Genomic DNA, 20,000 nt, shown 5'->3' on the forward strand with positions numbered 1-20,000 from the left:
ACCCAGTTCCCATAGCAACCCTGCACCTGGTTCCCATAGCAACCCTGCATTATGTCTCCATAGCAACCCTGCATCACGTCCCCATAGCAACCCTGTACCAGGTCCCCATAGCAACCCTGCATCAGGTCTCCATAGCAACCCTGCACCCGGTTCCCATAGCAACCCTGCACCTGGTTCTCATAGCAACCCTGCATTATGTCTCCATAGCAACCCTGCATCAGGTCCCCACAGCAACCCTGTACCAGGTCCCCATAGCAACCCTGCATCAGGTCTCCATAGCAACCCTGCACCCGGTTCCCATAGCAACCATGCATCACTAAGGGGGGCGGACATCACCACGGCGACCGTTCCAGGCTAGGTGCAGGAGGAGGAGGAGGTCACGGGACAGACCCAATCACCCAACCACTCACCACTCTACCAATCATCCACCTACCCACGAGCTCAACCACCCACCCACCCATCCAACCACCCACTCAACTACTCACCCACCCACCCACCCAACCACCCACCCACCCAACCACTCACCTAACCACCCACTCAACCACTCACCCACCCACCCAATCAACTACTCACCCACCTACCCACCCAACCACTCACCTAACCACCCACTCAACTACTCACCCACCCACCCACCCAACCACTCACCTAACCACCCACTCAACCACTCACTCACCTACCCACCCAACCACTCACCTACCTACTCACCCAACCACCCACCCAACCAACCACCCACCCACCCAACCACCCACCCACCCACCCAACCACCCACCTACCCACCCAACCACCCACCTACCCACCCAACCACTCACCCATCCAATCAACTACTCACCCACCCACCCACCCAACCACTCACTCACCTACCCACCCAACCACCCACCCAACCACCCACCCACCCAACCACTCACCCACCCAACCACTCACTCACCTACCCACCCAACCACCCACCCAACCACCCACCCACCCAACCACTCACTCACCCAACCACTCACCCACCTACCCACCCAACCACCCACCCACCCAACTACTCACCCACCTACCCACCCAACCACCCACCCAACCACCCACCTACCCACCCAACCACTCACCCACCTACCCACCCAACCACCCACCCACCCAACTACTCACCCACCTACCCACCCAACCACCCACCCAACCACCCACCTACCCACCCAACCACTCACCTACCTACTCACCCAACCACCCACCCAACCACCCACCCACCCACCCAACCACCCACCCACCCAACCACCCACCTACCCACCCAACCACTCACCCACCCAACCACCCACCTACCCACCCAACCACTCACCCATCCAATCAACTACTCACCCATCCACCTAATCAACTACTCACCCACCCACCCAACCACTCACTCACCTACCCACCCACCCAACCACTCACCCACCCAACCACTCACCCACCTACCCACCCAACCACCCACCCACCCATCCAACTACTCACCCACCTACCCACCCAACCACGCACCCAACCACCCACCTACCCACCCAACCACTCACCCACCTACCCACCCAACCACTCACCCACCTAGCCACCCAACCACCCAGCCAACCACTCACCCACCCAATCAACCACCCACCTACCCATCCACCCACTCATCCACCCACTCGTTACCACCAGACTATTAAGAGGCTATGCGGGGGAACTTTGTCTTTGTGTGTGTCTGTGTGTGCGTGTCTGTGTGTGTCTGTGTGTGGCTGTGTGTGTCTGTGTGTGTCTGTGTGTCTGTATGTCTGTGTGTGCGTGTCTGTATGTGTGTGTGTGTCTGTGTGTGTCTGTGTGTGTCTGTGTGTGTGTGTGTGTGTCTGTGTGTGTGTGTCTGTGTGTGTGTCTGTGTGTGTGTCTGTGTGTGTGTCTGTGTGTGTGTCTGTGTGTGTGTCTGTGTGTGTGTCTGTGTCTGTGTGTGTGTCTGTGTGTGTGTGTGTGTCTGTGTGTGTGTCTGTGTGTGGCAGGGCTGTGCGTGGTGGTGGTGGTGGAGACAGTCAGACGTGGATGTCTCCCAAGGCGTCAATGCGTCACCTCATGGCCAGCTACCCAGCCATGGGGCAGATCAGCCCCAGGGCCCGCAAGTCAATGAGCCTGGACATGGGGCAGCCTTCACAAGTACACTCACCACTCACGCTCACCACTCACGCTCACCACTCACCCCTCACGCTCACCCCTCACCACTCACGCTCACCACTCACCACTCATGCTCACCACTCACGCTCACCCCTCACGCTCACCCCTCACGCTCACCGCTCACCCCTCACGCTCACCCCTCACGCTCACCACTCACCCCTCACGCTCACCACTCACGCTCACCCCTCACGCTCACCGCTCACCACTCACGCTCACCACTCACGCTCACCACTCACCCCTCACGCTCACCCCTCACGCTCACCCCTCACGTTCACGCTCACCCCTCACGCTCACCCTTCACGCTCACCCCTCACGCTCACCACTCACGCTCACCACTCACGCTCACCACTCACGCTCACCACTCACGCTCACCCCTCACGCTCACCCCTCACGCTCACCCCTCACGCTCACCCCTCACGCTCACCACTCACGCTCACCACTCACGCTCACCCCTCACGCTCACTCGCTCACCACTCACGCCCACCCCTCACGCTCACCCCTCACGCTCACCCCTCACGCTCACCCCTCACGCTCACCCCTCACGCTCACCCCTCACGCTCACCCCTCACGCTCACCCCTCACGCTCACCCCTCACGCTCACCACTCACGCTCACCACTCACGCTCACCCCTCACGCTCACTCGCTCACCACTCACGCCCACCCCTCACGCTCACCCCTCACGCTCACCCCTCACGCTCACCCCTCACGCTCACCCCTCACGCTCACCCCTCACGCTCACCCCTCACGCTCACCACTCAAGCTCACCCCTCACGCTCACCCCTCACTCTCACCCCTCACGCTCACCCCTCACACTCACCCCTCACGCTCACACCCTCATACTCACCCCTCACGCTCACCCCTCAGCTCACCTCACGCTCACCTCACTCACCTCGAGTGACTGTGTGGGTGGGTGAGTGAGTGGGTGAGTGAGTGGGTGGGTGGGTGAGTGGGTGGGTGAGTGGGTGGGTGAGTGGGTGGGTGGGTGAGTGGGTGGGTGGGTGAGTGGGTGGGTGGGTAAGTCATTGGGTGGGTGAGTGAGTGAGTGAGTGTGAGAGTGACTGTGTGAGTGAAGGAGTGTGTTAGTGAGTGTGTGAGTGACTGAGTGTGTGTGTGTGACTGTGTGTGTGTGTGACTGTGTGTGTGTGTGACTGTGTGTGACTGTGTGTGTGTGTGACTGTGTGTGTGACTGTGTGTGACTGTGTGTGTGACTGTGTGTGACTGTGTGTGACTTTGACTGTGTGACTGTGTGTGTGACTGTGTGTGACTGTGTGTGTGTGTGACTGTGTGTGACTGTGACTGTGTGACTGTGTGTGTGACTATGTGTGTGTGTGACTGACTGTGTGTGTGACTGTGTGACTGTGTGAGTGACTGTGTGTGACTGTGTGTGTGTGACTGTGTGTGTGTGACTGTGTGTGACTGTGTGTGTGTGACTGTGTGTGTGTGTGACTGTGTGTGTGACTGTGTGTGTGTGACTGTGTGTGTGTGACTGTGTGTGTGACTGTGTGTGTGTGACTGTGTGTGTGACTGTGTGTGACTGTGTGTGTGACTGTGTGTGACTGTGTGTGACTGTGTGTGACTTTGACTGTGTGACTGTGTGTGTGACTGTGTGTGACTGTGTGTGTGTGACTGTGTGTGACTGTGACTGTGTGACTGTGTGTGTGACTGTGTGTGTGTGTGACTGACTGTGTGTGTGACTGTGTGACTGTGTGAGTGACTGTGTGTGACTGTGTGTGTGTGACTGTGTGTGTGTGACTGTGTGTGTGTGACTGTGTGTGTGTGTGACTGTGTGTGTGACTGTGTGTGTGTGACTGTGTGTGTGTGACTGTGTGTGTGTGACTGTGTGTGTGACTGTGTGTGTGACTGTGTGTGTAAAGGAGAGCCGACAACAATGGTTGCAAGGGGGTTCGTTGTTTATCCCTCTGTTTTCATCCACACCTCTGAGTGACTGTGTGTGTGTGACTGTGTGTGTGTGACTGTGTGTGTGTGTGTGACTGTGTGTGTGTGTGACTGTGTGTGTGTGACTGTGTGTGTGTGTGACTGTGTGTGTGTGACTATGTGTGTGTGTGACTGTGTGTGTGTGTGACTGTGTGTGTGTGTGACTGTGTGTGTGACTGTGTGTGTGACTGTGTGTGTGTGACTGTGTGTGTGACTGTGTGTGTGTGACTGTGTGTGTGTGAGTGACTGTGTGTGTGTGACTGTGTGTGAGTGACTGTGTGTGTGTGACTGTGTGTGTGTGACTGTGTGTCTGTGTGTGTGACTGTGTGTGTGTGACTGTGTGTCTGTGTGTGTGACTGTGTGTGAGTGACTGTGTGTGTGTGACTGTGTGACTGTGTGTGTGTGACTGTGTGTGTGTGTGACTGTGTGTCTGTGTGTGACTGTGTGTCTGTGTGTGTGACTGTGTGTCTGTGTGTGTGACTGTGTGTGTGTGACTGTGTGTGTGTGACTGTGTGTGTGTGACTGTGTGTGTGTGACTGTGTGACTGTGTGTGTGACTGTGTGTGTGTCTGTGTGACTGTGTGTGTGTCTGTGTGACTGTGTGTGTGTCTGTGTGACTGTGTGACTGTGTGTCTGTGTGTGTGACTGTGTGTGTGTGACTGTGTGTGTGACTGTGTGTGTGTGTGACTGTGTGTGTGTGACTGTGTGTGTGTGTGACTGTGTGAGTGTGTGACTGTGTGTGTGTGTGACTGTGTGTGTGTGTGACTGTGTGTGTGTGTGACTCTGTGTGTGTGACTGTGTGTCTGTGTGTGTGACTGTGTGTCTGTGTGTGTGACTGTGTGTGTGTGTGTGACTGTGTGTGTGTGACTGTGTGTGTGTGTGTGACTGTGTGTGTGTGACTGTGTGTGTGTGTGACTGTGTGTGTGTGTGTGACTGTGTGTGTGTGACTGTGTGTGTGTGACTGTGTGTGAGTGACTGTGTGTGTGACTGTGTGTGTGTGAGTGACTGTGTGTGAGTGACTGTGTGTGTGTGACTGTGTGTGTGTGACTGTGTGTCTGTGTGTGTGACTGTGTGTGACTGTGTGTGTGTGACTGTGTGTGTGACTGTGTGTGTGTGACTGTGTGTGTGTGACTGTGTGTGTGTGTGACTGTGTGTGTGTGTGACTGTGTGTGTGTGTGTGTGACTGTGTGTGTGTGTGACTGTGTGTGTGTGACTGTGTGTGTGTGACTGTGTGTGTGTGTGACTGTGTGTGTGTGTGACTGTGTGTGTGTGACTGTGTGACTGTGTGTGTGACTGTGTGTGTGACTGTGTGTGTGTGTGACTGTGTGTGTGTGTGTGTGACTGTGTGTGTGTGTGACTGTGTGTGTGTGTGTGACTGTGTGTGTGTGTGACTGTGTGTGTGTGTGACTGTGTGTGTGTGTGACTGTGTGTCTGTGTGTGTGACTGTGTGTGTGTGTGACTGTGTGTCTGTGTGACTGTGTGTCTGTGTGTGTGTGACTGTGTGTGTGTGTGTGTGACTGTGTGTGTGTGTGACTGTGTGTCTGTGTGTGACTGTGTGTCTGTGTGTGTGACTGTGTGTGTGATTGTGTGTGTGTGACTGTGTGTCTGTGTGTGTGACTGTGTGTGTGTGTGACTGTGTGTGTGTGTGTGACTGTGTGTGTGACTGTGTGTGTGTGTGTGTGTGACTGTGTGTGTGTGACTGTGTGTGTGTGTGACTGTGTGTGTGTGTGACTGTGTGTGTGTGTGACTGTGTGTGTGTGTGACTGTGTGTGTGTGTGACTGTGTGTGTGTGTGTGACTGTGTGTGTGTGTGTGACTGTGTGTGTGTGTGACTGTGTGTCTGTGTGTGTGACTGTGTGTGTGTGACTGTGTGTGTGTGTGACTGTGTGTGTGTGTGAGACTGTGTGTGTGTATGACTGTGTGTGTGTGTGACTGTGTGTGTGTGTGACTGTGTGTGTGTGTGACTGTGTGTCTGTGTGTGTGACGGTGTGTGTGTGTGACTGTGTGTGTGTATGACTGTGTGTCTGTGTGTGTGACTGTGTGTGTGACTGTGTGTGTGTGTGACTGTGTGTGTGTGACTGTGTGTGTGTGTGTGACTGTGTGTGTGACTGTGTGTGTGACTGTGTGTGTGTGTGACTGTGTGTGTGACTGTGTGTGTGTGTGACTGTGTGACTGTGTGTGTGACTGTGTGACGGTGTGTGTGTGACTGTGTGTGTGTGACTGTGTGTGTGACTGTGTGACTGTGTGTGTGATTGTGTGACTGTGTGTGTGTGACTGTGTGTGTGATTGTGTGACTGTGTGTGTGTGACTGTGTGTGTGTGACTGTGTGTGACTGTGTGTGTGTGTGACTGTGTGTGTGTGTGACTGTGTGACTGTGTGTGTGTGACTGTGTGTGACTGTGTGTGTGTGACTGTGTGTGTGTGACTGTGTGTGTGTGTGACTGTGTGTGTGTGTGACTGTGTGTGTGTGACTGTGTGTGTGGTGGGAATTGGTGGGAATCCTTCCCCTCGGTTCTGTCTATCCTATGTCCCATTTAAGTCTCCCTGGGACCCCCCCCCCCCTCCCCGACAGTGATGACCATCCTCAACCCCCCCCCCCCCCAACAACCATACAATCCAATACAACAAAATCAATTAACCGGGTCTGCCCGGTTCTGCAGCCGGAGTCCCGTAACAGCCCGGGCAACGGCCTCGACCGGCCCTTTCCGGCGTCGGTGCGGCTTCGGTGAGCGGCCAACCGGCACCTGAGGACGGTGTCGCCATGCCCTGGTCCCCTGCTCGCTAACAGCACTTGCCCCAACAGTCTGTTTAGGCTGCGCGGGGAATCTTTTGTCTTTGGAGTGGTACTGGTGGTGGCGGCGGTGGCGGTGGTGGTGGTGGTGATGGATTATTAATAGACACAGGAGGAATCCGATGGGCTGTGAAGCTCTTTCCTCAGACGGTCCAGTCAGGGCACGGCCAACAAAATCTCACGCACGACGTTTCGGCCGCAAAGCACAAGCGCCCTTCGGCAGGTGAAGGCCGCTTGTGGTGCGGTTAAGCCGCTCAACCAGCCCTGTCGGCGGTCTGGGGATGATACGGAGATGTTCGGACCTTTTGAGTGCCCGGGATAGAGCTTAGTAGACGTCCTCCGATCGATAGTTGTGCGGAGAAATTCCTGCCTCGGTCCGCGAACGGCCCGCGCCGTCGGCCAACTCTTTACAGCGGTCCCCAGGATGTTCCAACGCGACCAATTCGTTGACCCCGGTCACCGTGATGGGCCCCGCCCGGCTTACGCGGGGGGACTGTGGCTCCCGCCGCGGTCGTTGGACGCAAGGTCATAGCGAGACCCATCGGTGCACGTCAGCGGTCGTGCCTGGCCAAAAGTACCGACCCTGCAATGGTCCTACCAGACGGTCTCGTCCCCTTCACCCGATGAAGGCCGCTTGTGTTGCGGCCGAAACGTCGTGTTAGAATATTAATGCGTTCTTTTATTTTATCAATTTATTATTTTATTCTCATTCTTACGTGGTGACTTTACCGAAAGAACCAAAGAAGATGAGCCCCATTCTCTCAAACCGCGGCTACCCTGCGTGATGACGTCATGACGCACGAGCCCCACTCACTCCAGCGCTGTCCTCCAGACAGTCTGGTCCCTTCACCCGATGAAGGCCGCTTGTGTTGCGGCCGAAACGTCGTGAGAACTTTCATTGTGTTGTTTTATTTTATCAATTTATTATTTTATTCTCATTCTACGTGACTTTACCGAAAGAACCAAAGAAGATGAATCCGTGCAGTCACGAAAGCTTCAAATCGAAATTGAACCGCCTCTGCGGAGAGGGATTCCACACCACCTTAAGATCATTCAACAGACTCCGGGATAAGAAGGCTCAACTAATCGAGTCTCTCAACCTTTCTGAAGAGATGCCGCGACTCTTAAGCTTAAAGGTCGCGATCTGAGCGTGGCTTTGTTCGCTCCAGCGCTGTCCTACCAGACGGTCTCGTCCCCTTCACCCGATGAAGGCCGCTTGTGTTGCGGCCGAAACCTCGTGAGAGCATTAATGCGTTCTTTTATTTTATCAATTCATTATTTTATTCTCATTCTTACGTGGTGACTTGACCGAAAGAACCAAAGAAGACGTGCCCAGTGTCTTCCGCCACCGCCAGGCGCAGCAGCCGGCGGTGGCCAGCTGGCCCGAAGGCTGGCGTCCGGTGTCCAGGATTAGCCGCTGGAATGCCCCCTCTTCCCGATGGGCCCCAGTGAAACCTCGGGTTGTTCGCCCGCCAGCACGTGCGAGGGCTTTCGCAATGGTTGCGAAGTTGGGTGCAAAGCGGCGGCAGTAGGACACGAACCCCGCGAACCCGCGAGCCTCCGGAACCTTTGTGGGAACGGCCCAGGCACCCCTCACGCAGGCCATCTTTACCGGCTCTGTAGCCACTCCAGACTCACGGACGACGTGGCCCCGAGTCCCTTTTGCTCGAGCCTCAGGGTTCGCGTTCCGGAACCGCAGGAATGCCTGACGCAATCGGTCGATGTGTTCCTCGAATGATCGGCTCATGGACAACGACGTCGTTGCAGGTAGATGAGGCACGTTTCCCATCGGAGGGCCTGCCAAGGCCAACTCCGTTAAGCGTCGGAACGTCGCCGGATGCAGCCTGGAGGCCCATAGGCAGGCAGTTGAAATATTTTGCTCCTGCCCGGTGCATCCAGTGAGTCGTCGCCTGCCTGGAGGTGTGTCAGCACCTGAAAGAATGAACGGACGCTGGTCCCTCTGGACAGTGGTTTTGGCACCCCACCAGGGCGTGGCGATGGATCGGTGGCGGCTGGCGACGCCGGAGGCACCAGGATGGAGTGAGTCCGGCCGGGCAGTCACGACGGAGGGGCCGATATCGCAGCGGAATCGGCATCTGGCCTGTCCCGGGGGGAATGGAGACGGGGGGGGGCCCCCCTTGTTGCCCTGCATGCGGAGGATCCGCGGGGGGCCCCCGGCCCCCTCCTCTGTTGGCTCCCTTCCACCGGGGGGATTCTTGTTCGTGGACCGCTGCGGATCCCACCGCTGCCACCAGATGCGAAGGAGAGGCGACAACAATGGTTGCAAGGCGGGGGGGCGGGGGGTGGTTTCGGTGTTTGTTGCTCCGTTTTCATCCACACCTGTGTGTGTGACTGTGTGTGTGTGACTGTGTGTGTGTGTGACTGTGTGTGTGACTGTGTGTGACTGTGTGTGTGTGTGAGACTGTGTGTGTGTGAGACTGTGTGTGTGTGAGTGACTGTGTGTGTGAGTGACTGTGTGTGTGAGTGACTGTGTGTGTGTGACTGTGTGTGTGAGTGACTGTGTGTGTGTGTGTGACTGTGTGTGTGTGACTGTGTGTGTGTGTGACTGTGTGTGTGTGAGACTGTGTGTGTGTGACTGACTGTGTGTGTGAGTGACTGTGTGTGTGTGACTGTGTGTGTGTGTGACTGTGTGTGTGTGTGACTGTGTGTGACTGTGTGTGTGTGTGAGACTGTGTGTGTGTGAGTGACTGTGTGTGTGACTGTGTGTGTGTGTGACTGTGTGTGTGTGTGACTGTGTGTGTGTGTGACTGTGTGTGTGTGTGACTGTGTGTGTGTGTGACTGTGTGTGTGTGTGACTGTGTGTGTGACTGTGTGTGTGTGTGTGACTGTGTGTGTGTGTGTGACTGTGTGTGTGTGTGACTGTGTGTGTGTGTGTGACTGTGACTGTGTGTGTGTGTGAGACTGTGTGTGTGTGAGTGACTGTGTGTGTGTGACTGTGTGTGTGTGTGTGTGACTGTGTGTGTGTGTGACTGTGTGTGTGTGTGTGACTGTGTGTGTGTGTGACTGTGTGTGTGTGTGTGACTGTGTGTGTGTGAGACTGTGTGTGTGTGAGTGACTGTGTGTGTGAGTGACTGTGTGTGTGAGTGACTGTGTGTGTGTGACTGTGTGTGTGAGTGACTGTGTGTGTGTGTGTGACTGTGTGTGTGTGACTGTGTGTGTGTGTGACTGTGTGTGTGTGACTGTGTGTGTGTGTGACTGTGTGTGTGTGAGACTGTGTGTGTGTGAGTGACTGTGTGTGTGAGTGACTGTGTGTGTGTGACTGTGTGTGTGTGTGACTGTGTGTGACTGTGTGTGTGTGTGAGACTGTGTGTGTGTGAGTGACTGTGTGTGTGTGTGTGTGACTGTGTGTGTGTGTGTGTGACTGTGTGTGTGTGTGACTGTGTGTGTGTGTGACTGTGTGTGTGTGTGACTGTGTGTGTGTGTGACTGTGTGTGTGACTGTGTGTGTGTGTGTGTGACTGTGTGTGTGTGTGACTGTGTGTGTGTGTGACTGTGTGTGTGTGTGACTGTGTGTGACTGTGTGTGTGTGTGAGACTGTGTGTGTGTGAGTGACTGTGTGTGTGTGTGACTGTGTGTGTGTGTGTGTGTGACTGTGTGTGTGTGTGACTGTGTGTGTGTGTGACTGTGTGTGTGTGTGACTGTGTGTGTGTGTGTGACTGTGTGTGTGTGTGACTGTGTGTGTGTGTGACTGTGTGTGTGTGTGAGACTGGGTGTGAGTGTGACTGTGTGTGACTGTGTGTGTGTGACTGTGTGTGTGTGTGTGACTGTGTGTGTGTGTGTCTGTGTGTGTGTGACTGTGTGTGTGTGTGTGACTGTGTGTGTGTGTGACTGTGTGTGTGTGTGACTGTGTGTGTGTGTGACTGTGTGTGACTGTGTGTGTGTGTGAGACTGTGTGTGTGTGAGACTGTGTGTGTGTGAGTGACTGTGTGTGTGAGTGACTGTGTGTGTGAGTGACTGTGTGTGTGTGACTGTGTGTGTGTGTGACTGTGTGTGACTGTGTGTGTGTGAGACTGTGTGTGTGTGAGTGACTGTGTGTGTGTGTGTCTGTGTGTGTGTGACTGTGTGTGTGTGTGTGACTGTGTGTGTGTGACTGTGTGTGTGTGACTGTGTGTGTGTGTGACTGTGTGTGTGTGTGTGACTGTGTGTGTGACTGTGTGTGTGTGTGACTGTGTGTGTGTGTGTGTGACTGTGTGTGTGTGTGACTGTGTGAGTGTGTGACTGTGTGTGTGTGTGACTGTGTGTGTGTGTGACTGTGTGTGTGACTGTGTGTGTGTGACTGTGTGTGTGTGTGAGACTGTGTGTGTGTGACTGCGTGTGTGTGTGAGTGACTGTGTGTGTGAGTGACTGTGTGTGTGTCTGTGTGTGTGTGTGACTGTGTGTGTGTGTGTGACTGTGTGTGTGTGTGACTGTGTGTGTGTGTCTGTGTGTGTGTGTGACTGTGTGTGTGTGTGACTGTGTGTGTGTGACTGTGTGAGTGTGTGACTGTGTGTGTGTGACTGTGTGTGTGTGTGACTGTGTGTGTGTGTGACTGTGTGTGTGACTGTGTGTGTGTGTGACTGTGTGTGTGTGTGTGACTGTGTGTGTGTGTGTGACTGTGTGTGTGTGAGTGACTGTGTGTGTGTGTGTGACTGTGTGTGTGTGTGTGACTGTGTGTGTGTGTGTGACTGTGTGTGTGTGTGACTGTGTGTGTGTGTGACTGTGTGTGTGTGTGACTGTGTGTGTGTGTGTGACTGTGTGTGTGTGTGTGAGTGACTGTGAGTGTGTGACTGTGTGTGTGTGTGACTGTGTGTGTGTGACTGTGTGTGTGTGTGACTGTGTGTGTGTGTGTGACTGTGTGTGTGTGACTGTGTGTGTGTGTGTGACTGTGTGTGTGTGTGACTGTGTGTGACTGTGTGACTGTGTGTGACTGTGTGTGTGTGACTGTGTGACTGTGTGTGTGTGACTGTGTGTGTGTGACTGTGTGTGTGTGTGTGAGACTGTGTGTGAGCGACTGTGAGTGTGTGACTGTGTGTGTGTGACTGTGTGTGTGTGTGACTGTGTGTGTGTGTGACTGTGTGTGTGTGACTGTGTGTGACTGTGTGTGACTGTGTGTATCTGTGTGTGTGTGACTGTGTGTGTGACTGTGTGTGTGTGTGACTGTGTGTGTGTGTGACTGTGTGTGTGTGTGACTGTGTGTGTGACTGTGTGTGTGTGTGAAACTGTGTGACTGTGTGTGTGTGTGTGACTGTGTGTGTGTGTGACTGTGTGTGTGTGTGACTGTGTGTGTGTGTGACTGTGTGTGTGACTGTGTGTGTGTGAGACTGTGTGTGTGACTGTGTGTGTGTGTGAGACTGTGTGTGAGTGACTGTGAGTGTGTGACTGTGTGTGTGTGTGACTGTGTGTGTGTGTGACTGTGTGTGTGTGTGACTGTGTGTGTGTGTGTGTATGACTGTGTGTGTGTGTGACTGTGTGTGTGTGTGTGACTGTGTGTGTGTGACTGTGTGTGTGTGTGACTGTGTGTGTGTGTGACTGTGTGTGTGTGACTGTGTGTGTGACTGTGTGTGTGTGTGACTGTGTGTGTGTGACTGTGTGTGTGTGTGACTGTGTGTGTGTGACTGTGTGTGTGTGTGTGTGACTGTGTGTGTGACTGTGTGTGTGTGTGAGACTGTGTGTGAGTGACTGTGAGTGTGTGACTGTGTGTGTGTGTGAGTGACTGTGAGTGTGTGACTGTGTGTGTGTGTGACTGTGTGTGTGTGACTGTGTGTGTGTGTGACTGTGTGTGTGTGTGACTGTGTGTGTGAGTGACTGTGTGTGTGTGACTGTGTGTGTGTGTGACTGTGTGTGTGTGACTGTGTGTGTGTGAGTGACTGTGTGTGTGTGTGTGTCTGTGTGAGTGTGTGACTGTGTGTGTGTGACTGTGTGTCTGTGTGTGAGTGACTGTGTGTGTGTGTGTGAGTGACTGTGTGTGTGTGTCTGTGTGAGTGTGTGACTGTGTGTGTGTGACTGTGTGTCTGTGTGTGTGAGTGACTGTGTGTGTGTGTGACTGTGTGTGTGTGTGACTGTGTGTGTGTGTGACTGTGTGTGTCTGTGACTGTGTGTGTGTGACTGTGTGTGTGTGTGTGTGACTGTGTGTGTGACTGTGTGTGTGTGTGACTGTGTGTGTGTGTGACTGTGTGTGTGTGACTGTGTGTGTGTGTGTGACTGTGTGTGTGTGAGACTGTGTGTGTGTGTGACTGTGTGTGTGTCTGTGACTGTGTGTGTGTGAGTGACTGTGTGTGTGTGTGACTGTGTGTGTGTGTGACTGTGTGTGTGTGTGACTGTGTGTGTGTGACTGTGTGTGTGTGTGTGACTGTGTGTGTGTGTGACTGTGTGTGTGTGTGACTGTGTGTGTGTCTGTGACTGTGTGTGTGTGTGACTGTGTGTGACTGTGTGTGTGTGTGTGACTGTGTGTGTGTGTGACTGTGTGTGTGTGTGACTGTGTGTGTGTGACTGTGTGTGTGACTGTGTGTGTGTGTGACTGTGTGTGTGTGTGACTGTGTGTGTGTGTGACTGTGTGTGTGTGTGACTGTGTGTGTGTGTGTGTGACTGTGTGTGTGACTGTGTGTGTGTGAGACTGTGTGTGAGTGTGTGACTGTGTGTGTGTGTGACTGTGTGTGTGTGACTGTGTGTGTGTGTGTGACTGTGTGTGTGACTGTGTGTGTGTGAGACTGTGTGTGAGTGACTGTGAGTGTGTGACTGTGTGTGTGTGACTGTGTGTGTGTGTGTGACTGTGTGTGTGTGTGTGACTGTGTGTGTGACTGTGTGTGACTGTGTGTGTGTGTGTGACTGTGTCTGTGTGTGTGACTGTGTGACTGTGTGTGTGTGTGTGTGACTGTGTGTGTGACTGTGTGTGTGTGTGTCTGCGCGTCTCCGGCAGGCCAACTCTAAGAAGATGCTTGGCAGCAGGAAGAGTTTTGACCACCTGCTGTCCGACAACAGCAGCAGCAGCAGCTCCTGCTGCTCCAAGCCGCACAAGCGACAGGAGAGCGACGTCACCGGCGGTGCGGTCACCACACCGCCCAAGATGCGCAAAGTGGGCGAGCCTCACTACAAGCCCGGTGAGACGCTCACCGGGACGCTCACCGGGACACTCACCGGGACACCAGGACACTCACCGGGACACTCACCGGGACACCAGGACACTCACTGAGACACCAGGACGCTCACCGAGACACTCACCGGGACACTCACCGGGACACTCACCGAGACGCTCACCGGATGCTCGCTGATCCGCTCTATCACCTTCACACTCACTCAGTGCGTCTCCCAGCCCTACCTACTCACTCACTCACTGTGCGTGGTGTGGTGTATGTGTGGTGTATGTGTGGTGTGTGTGTGGTGTGTGTGGTGTGTGTGTGGTGTGTGTGGTGTGTGTGTGGTGTGTGGTGTGTGTGTGTGGTGGGGTGTGTGTGTGGTGTGTGTGGTGTGTGTGTGGTGTGTGGTGTGTGTGGTGTGTGTGGTGTGTGTGTGGTGTGTGTGGTGTGTGTGTGTGTGGTGTGTGTGGTGTGTGTGTGGTGTGTGTGTGGTGTGTGTGGTGTGTGGTGTGTGTGGTGTGTGTGTGGTGCGTGGTGTGTGGTGTGTGTGTGGTGTGTGTGTGTGGTGTGTGTGTCTGGTATGTGGTGTGTGGTGTGTGTGTGTGTGGTGTGTGTGGTGTGTGTGTGTGGTGTGTGTGTCTGGTATGTGGTGTGTGGTGTGTGTGTGGTGTGTGTGTGGTGTGTGTGGTGTGTGTGTGTGGTGTGTGTGGTGTGTGTGTGGTGTGTGTGTGTGTGGTGTCTGTGTGTGTGTGGTGTGTGGTCTGTGTGTGTGGTGTGTGTGGTGTGTGTCCGTGTGTGGTGTGTGTGTGGTGTGTGTGTGTGTGGTGTGTGGTGTGTGTGTGTGGTGTAAGTGTGGTGTGTGTGTGGTGTGTGTGTGGTGTGTGTGGTGTGTGTGTGGTGTGTGTGTGTGGTGTGTGGTGTGTGTGGTGTGTGTGTGGTGTGTGGGTGGTGTGTGGTGTGTGTGTGGTGTGTGGTGTGTGTGTGTGTGGTGTGTGTGTGGTGTGTGTGTGTGTGGTGTGTGGTGTGTGTGTGGTGTGTGTGTGGTGTGTGTGTGTGTGTGGTGTGTGGTGTGTGTGTGTGTGTGGTGTGTGTGTGGTGTGTGTGTGTGTGGTGTGTGGTGTGTGTGTGTGGTGTGTGGTGTGTGTGGTGTGTGTGTGGTGTGTGTGGTGTGGTGTGTGTGTGGTGTGTGTGGTGTGTGTGGTGTGTGGTGTGTGTGTGTGTATGTGTGTGTGGTGTGTGTGGTGTGTGTGTGGTGTGTGTGTATGTGTGTGTGGTGTGTGTGTGGTGTGTGTGTGTGTGTGGTGTGTGTGTGGTGTGTGTGTGTGGTGTGTGTGTGGTGTGTGTGGTGTGTGTGTATGTGTGTGTGGTGTGTGTGTGTGGTGTGTGTGTGTGGTGTGTGTGTGTGGTGTGTGTGTGGTGTGTGTGTGTGGTGTGTGTGTGTGGTGTGTGTGTGGTGTGTGTGTGTGTGTGGTGTGTGTGTGGTGTGTGTGTGTGTGTATGGTGTGTGTGTGGTGTGTGTGTGGTGTGGTGTGTGTGGTGTGCGTGTGGTGTGGTGTGTGTGGTGTGCGTGTGATGTGTGTGTGTGTGTATGTATGTGTGACTGTGTGACTGTGTGTGTGACTGTGTGTGACTGTGTGTGACTGACTGTGTATGTGTGACTGTATGTGACTGACTGTGTGACTGTGTGTGTGTGTGTGACTGTGTGTGACTGTGTGTGATTGACTGTGTGTGACTGTGTGACTGTATATGTATGTGTGACTGTGTGTGACTGACTGTGTGTGACTGACTGTGTGTGTGTGTGTGACTGTGTGTGACTAACTGTGTGTGTGTGTGTGTGACTGTATGACTGTGTGACTGTGTGTGACTGTGTGTGACTGACTGTGTGTGTGTGACTGTGTGTGACTGACTGTGTGTGTGTGTGTGACTGTGTGTGACTGACTGTGTGACTGTGTGTGACTGTGTGTGACTGTATGACTGTGTGTGACTGTGTGTGACTGTATGACTGTGTGTGACTGTGTGTGTGGTGCTGTGAACACCCCCAGACCCCCACTGTGTGTGACTGTGTGTGACCGTGTGTATGTGTGACTGTATGTGACTGTGTGACTGTGTGTGACTGACTGTGTGTGACTGTATGTGTGTGTGACTGTGTGTGACTGACTGTGTGTGTGTGTGTGACTGTATGACTGTGTGTGACTGTGTGTGACTGTATGACTGTGTGTGACTGTGTGTGACTGACTGTGTGTGTGTGTGTGTGACTGTGTGTGACTGTATGACTGTGTGTGACTGTGTGTGACTGACTGTGTGTGTGTGTGTGTGACTGTGTGTGACTGACTGTGTGTGTGTGTGTGACTGTGTGTGTGACTGTGTGTGACTGACTGTGTGTGACTGTATATGTGTGTGTGACTGTGTGTGACTGACTGTGTGTGTGTGTATGTGTCTGTGTGTGTGACTGTGTGTGACTGACTGTGTGTGACTGTATATGTGTGTGTGACTGTGTGTGACTGTGTGTGACTGACTGTGTGTGTGTGTGACGTATGTGTGACTGTGTGTGTATGTGTGACTGTGTGTGACTGACTGTGTGACTGACTGTGTGACTGTGTGACTGACTGTGTATGTGTGACTGTGTGTGACTGTGTGTGTGTGTGACTGTGTGTGACTGTGTGTGACTGTGTGTGACTGACTGTGTGACTGTATGACTGTGACTGACTGTGTGTGACTGACTGTGTGTGTGTGTGACTGTATGACTGTGTGTGACTGACTGTGTGTGTGTATGTGTGACTGTATGACTGTGTGACTGACTGACTGTGTGTGTGTGTGCTGTGAACACCCCCAGACCCCCACTGTGTGTGACTGTGTGTGATTGACTGTGTGTGTGTGTGACTGTGTGTGACTGTGTGACTGTATGTGACTGTGTGTGACTGTGTGTGACTGTGTGTGACTGTGTGTGACTGACTGTGTGTGTGTGCTGTGAACACCCCCAGACCCCCACTGTGTGTCCCAGCCTCCGCACCTGCGCAAGTTGTCCACGTCCGAGGCCAACGTCCTCCTGGACGAAGAGATCCTCACTGACACGCGGTGCCAGGCCCTCCTGCTCACCGTGCTGGTGAGCGTCACGCTCACCACACGCTCACCACCACGCTCACCACCACTCACAACCACACTCACCACCACACTCACCACACGCTCACCCACACGCTCGCCCACACACTCACCCACACACTCACCCACACACTCACCACCACACTCACCACCACTCACAACCACTCACCACCACTCACAACCACGCTCGCCACACGCTCACCGTGCTGGTGAGCGTCACGCTCACCACACGCTCACCACCACACTCACAACCACGCTCGCCCACACGCTCACCACCACACTCACCACCACTCACAACCACGCTCGCCACATGCTCACCACACACTCACCCACACACTCACCCACACGCTCGCCCACACGCTCACCACACGCTCACCACCACGCTCACCCGCACGCTCACCCACACGCTCACCACACGCTCACCCACACGCTCACCACCACTCACAACCACGCTCGCCACACGCTCACCACTCGCTCACTACTACACTCACCACCACTCACAACCACACTCACCACCACTCACAACCACGCTCACCACACGCTCACCACCACGCTCACCACCACGCTCACCACCACTCACAACCACGCTCGCCACACGCTCACCCACTCGCTCACCCACACGCTCACCACACGCTCACCACCACACTCACCACCACGCTCACCCGCACGCTCACCCACACGCTCGCCCACACGCTCACCACCACGCTCACCACACACTCACAACCACACTCACCACACGCTCACCACACGCTCACCACCACATTCACCCACACGCTCACCCACACGCTCGCCCACACGCTCACCACCACACTCACCACCACTCACAACCACGCTCGCCACACGCTCACCACTACACTCACCACCACACTCACCACACACTCACTCACACGCTCACCACACGCTCACCAACACACTCACCACCACTCACAACCACGCTCACCCACACGCTCGCCCACACGCTCGCCACCACACTCACCACTACTCTCACCACACGCTCACCACCACTCACAACCACACTCACCCACACACTCACCCACACGCTCACCACACGCTCACCACTACACTCATCACCACACTCACCACCACTCACAACCACACTCGCCACTACACTCACCACACGCTCACCACCACGCTCACCCACACACTCACCACACGCTCACCACCACGCTCACCACACGCTCACCACCACGCTCACCACCACGCTCACCACCACGCTCGCCCACACGCTCACCACCACGCTCACCACCACACTCACCACCACGCTCACCACCACACTCACCACCACTCACAACCACACTCGCCACTACACTCACCACATGCTCACCACTACGCTCACCACCACTCACAACCACGCTCGCCCACACGCTCACCGTGCTGGTGAGCGTCACGCTCACCACACGCTCACCACCACTCACAACCACACACTCACCCACACGCTCACCCGCACGCTCGCCCACACGCTCACCACACACTCACCCGCACACTCACCCGCACGCTCACCCACACGCTCACCCGCACGCTCACCCGCACGCTCGCCCACACGCTCACCACCACGCTCACCCGCACGCTCACCCACACGCTCGCCCACACGCTCACCACCACACTCACACACACGCTCACCCACACGCTCGCCCACACGCTCACCACACGCTCACCACACACTCACAACCACACTCACCACACGCTCACCACACGCTCACCACCACACTCACCCACACGCTCACCCACACGCTCGCCCACACACTCACCACCACACTCACCACCACTCACAACCACGCTCGCCACACGCTCACCACTACACTCACCCACACACTCACCACACACTCACTCACACGCTCACCACACGCTCACCAACACACTCACCACCACTCACAACCACGCTCGCCCACACGCTCACCCACACGCTCACCGTGCTGGTGATCGTCACGCTCACCACTCGCTCACCACCACTCACAACCACACTCGCCACTACACTCACCACCACACTCACCACCACTCACAACCACACTCACCGTGCTGGTGAGCGTCACGCTCACCACACGCTCACCACCACGCTCACAACCACACTCACAACCACACTCACCGTGCTGGTGAGCGTCACGCTCACCACACGCTCACCACCACGCTCACCACCACTCACAACCACTCACAACCACTCACAACCACTCACAACCACTCACAACCACGCTCACCACCACTCACAACCACGCTCGCCCACACGCTCACCCACACGCTCACCGTGCTGGTGATCGTCACGCTCACCACTCGCTCACCACCACTCACAACCACACTCGCCACTACACTCACCACCACACTCACCACCACTCACAACCACACTCACCGTGCTGGTGAGCGTCACGCTCACCACACGCTCACCACCACGCTCACCACCACACTCGCCACCACACTCACCACCACGCTCACCACCACTCACAACCACGCTCACCGTGCTGGTGAGCGTCACGCTCACCACACGCTCACCACCACGCTCACCACCACACTCGCCACCACACTCACCACCACGCTCACCACCACTCACAACCACGCTCGCCACACGCTCACCCACTCGCTCACCCACACGCTCGCCCACACGCTCACCACCACACTCACCACCGCTCACAACCACACTCACCACCACACTCACCACCACTCACAACCACACTCACAACCATGCTCACCCACACGCTCGCCCACACGCTCATCACACTTACAACCACGCTCACCACACGCTCACCACCACACTCACCACCACACTCACCACCACTCACAACCACGCTCACCCACACGCTCACCACACGCTCGCCCACACACTCACCACACGCTCGCCACTACACTCACCACACGCTCACCACACGCTCACCGTGCTGGTGAGCGTCACGCTCACCACTACACTCACCACTCACTCATCACCACACTCACCACCACTCACAACCACACTCGCCACTACACTCACCACACGCTCACCAC

The 20,000-nt window shown here is 55.2% G+C and overlaps 1 protein-coding gene across 1 annotated transcript in view; it reads left to right on the forward strand.

Annotated features, from left to right (window-relative positions):
• NF1 (neurofibromin 1) overlaps nt 1-20,000 on the forward strand; it is a 331,965-nt gene that overhangs the window by 261,659 nt on the left and 50,306 nt on the right. Inside the window, exons 57-59 of the mRNA XM_076058585.1 lie at nt 1,971-2,121; nt 13,778-13,958; nt 16,916-17,037. Of these exons, the coding sequence (XP_075914700.1) occupies nt 1,971-2,121; nt 13,778-13,958; nt 16,916-17,037 (454 nt within the window). The remainder of the gene's footprint in view (nt 1-1,970; nt 2,122-13,777; nt 13,959-16,915; nt 17,038-20,000) is intronic.

The sequence above is a fragment of the Petromyzon marinus genome (assembly GCF_048934315.1).
Source record: "Petromyzon marinus isolate PM22_M1 ecotype Great Lakes invasive population chromosome 77 unlocalized genomic scaffold, UKy_Petmar_22M1.pri1.0 chr77_unloc.1, whole genome shotgun sequence".
NCBI lineage: Eukaryota > Metazoa > Chordata > Hyperoartia > Petromyzontiformes > Petromyzontidae > Petromyzon > Petromyzon marinus.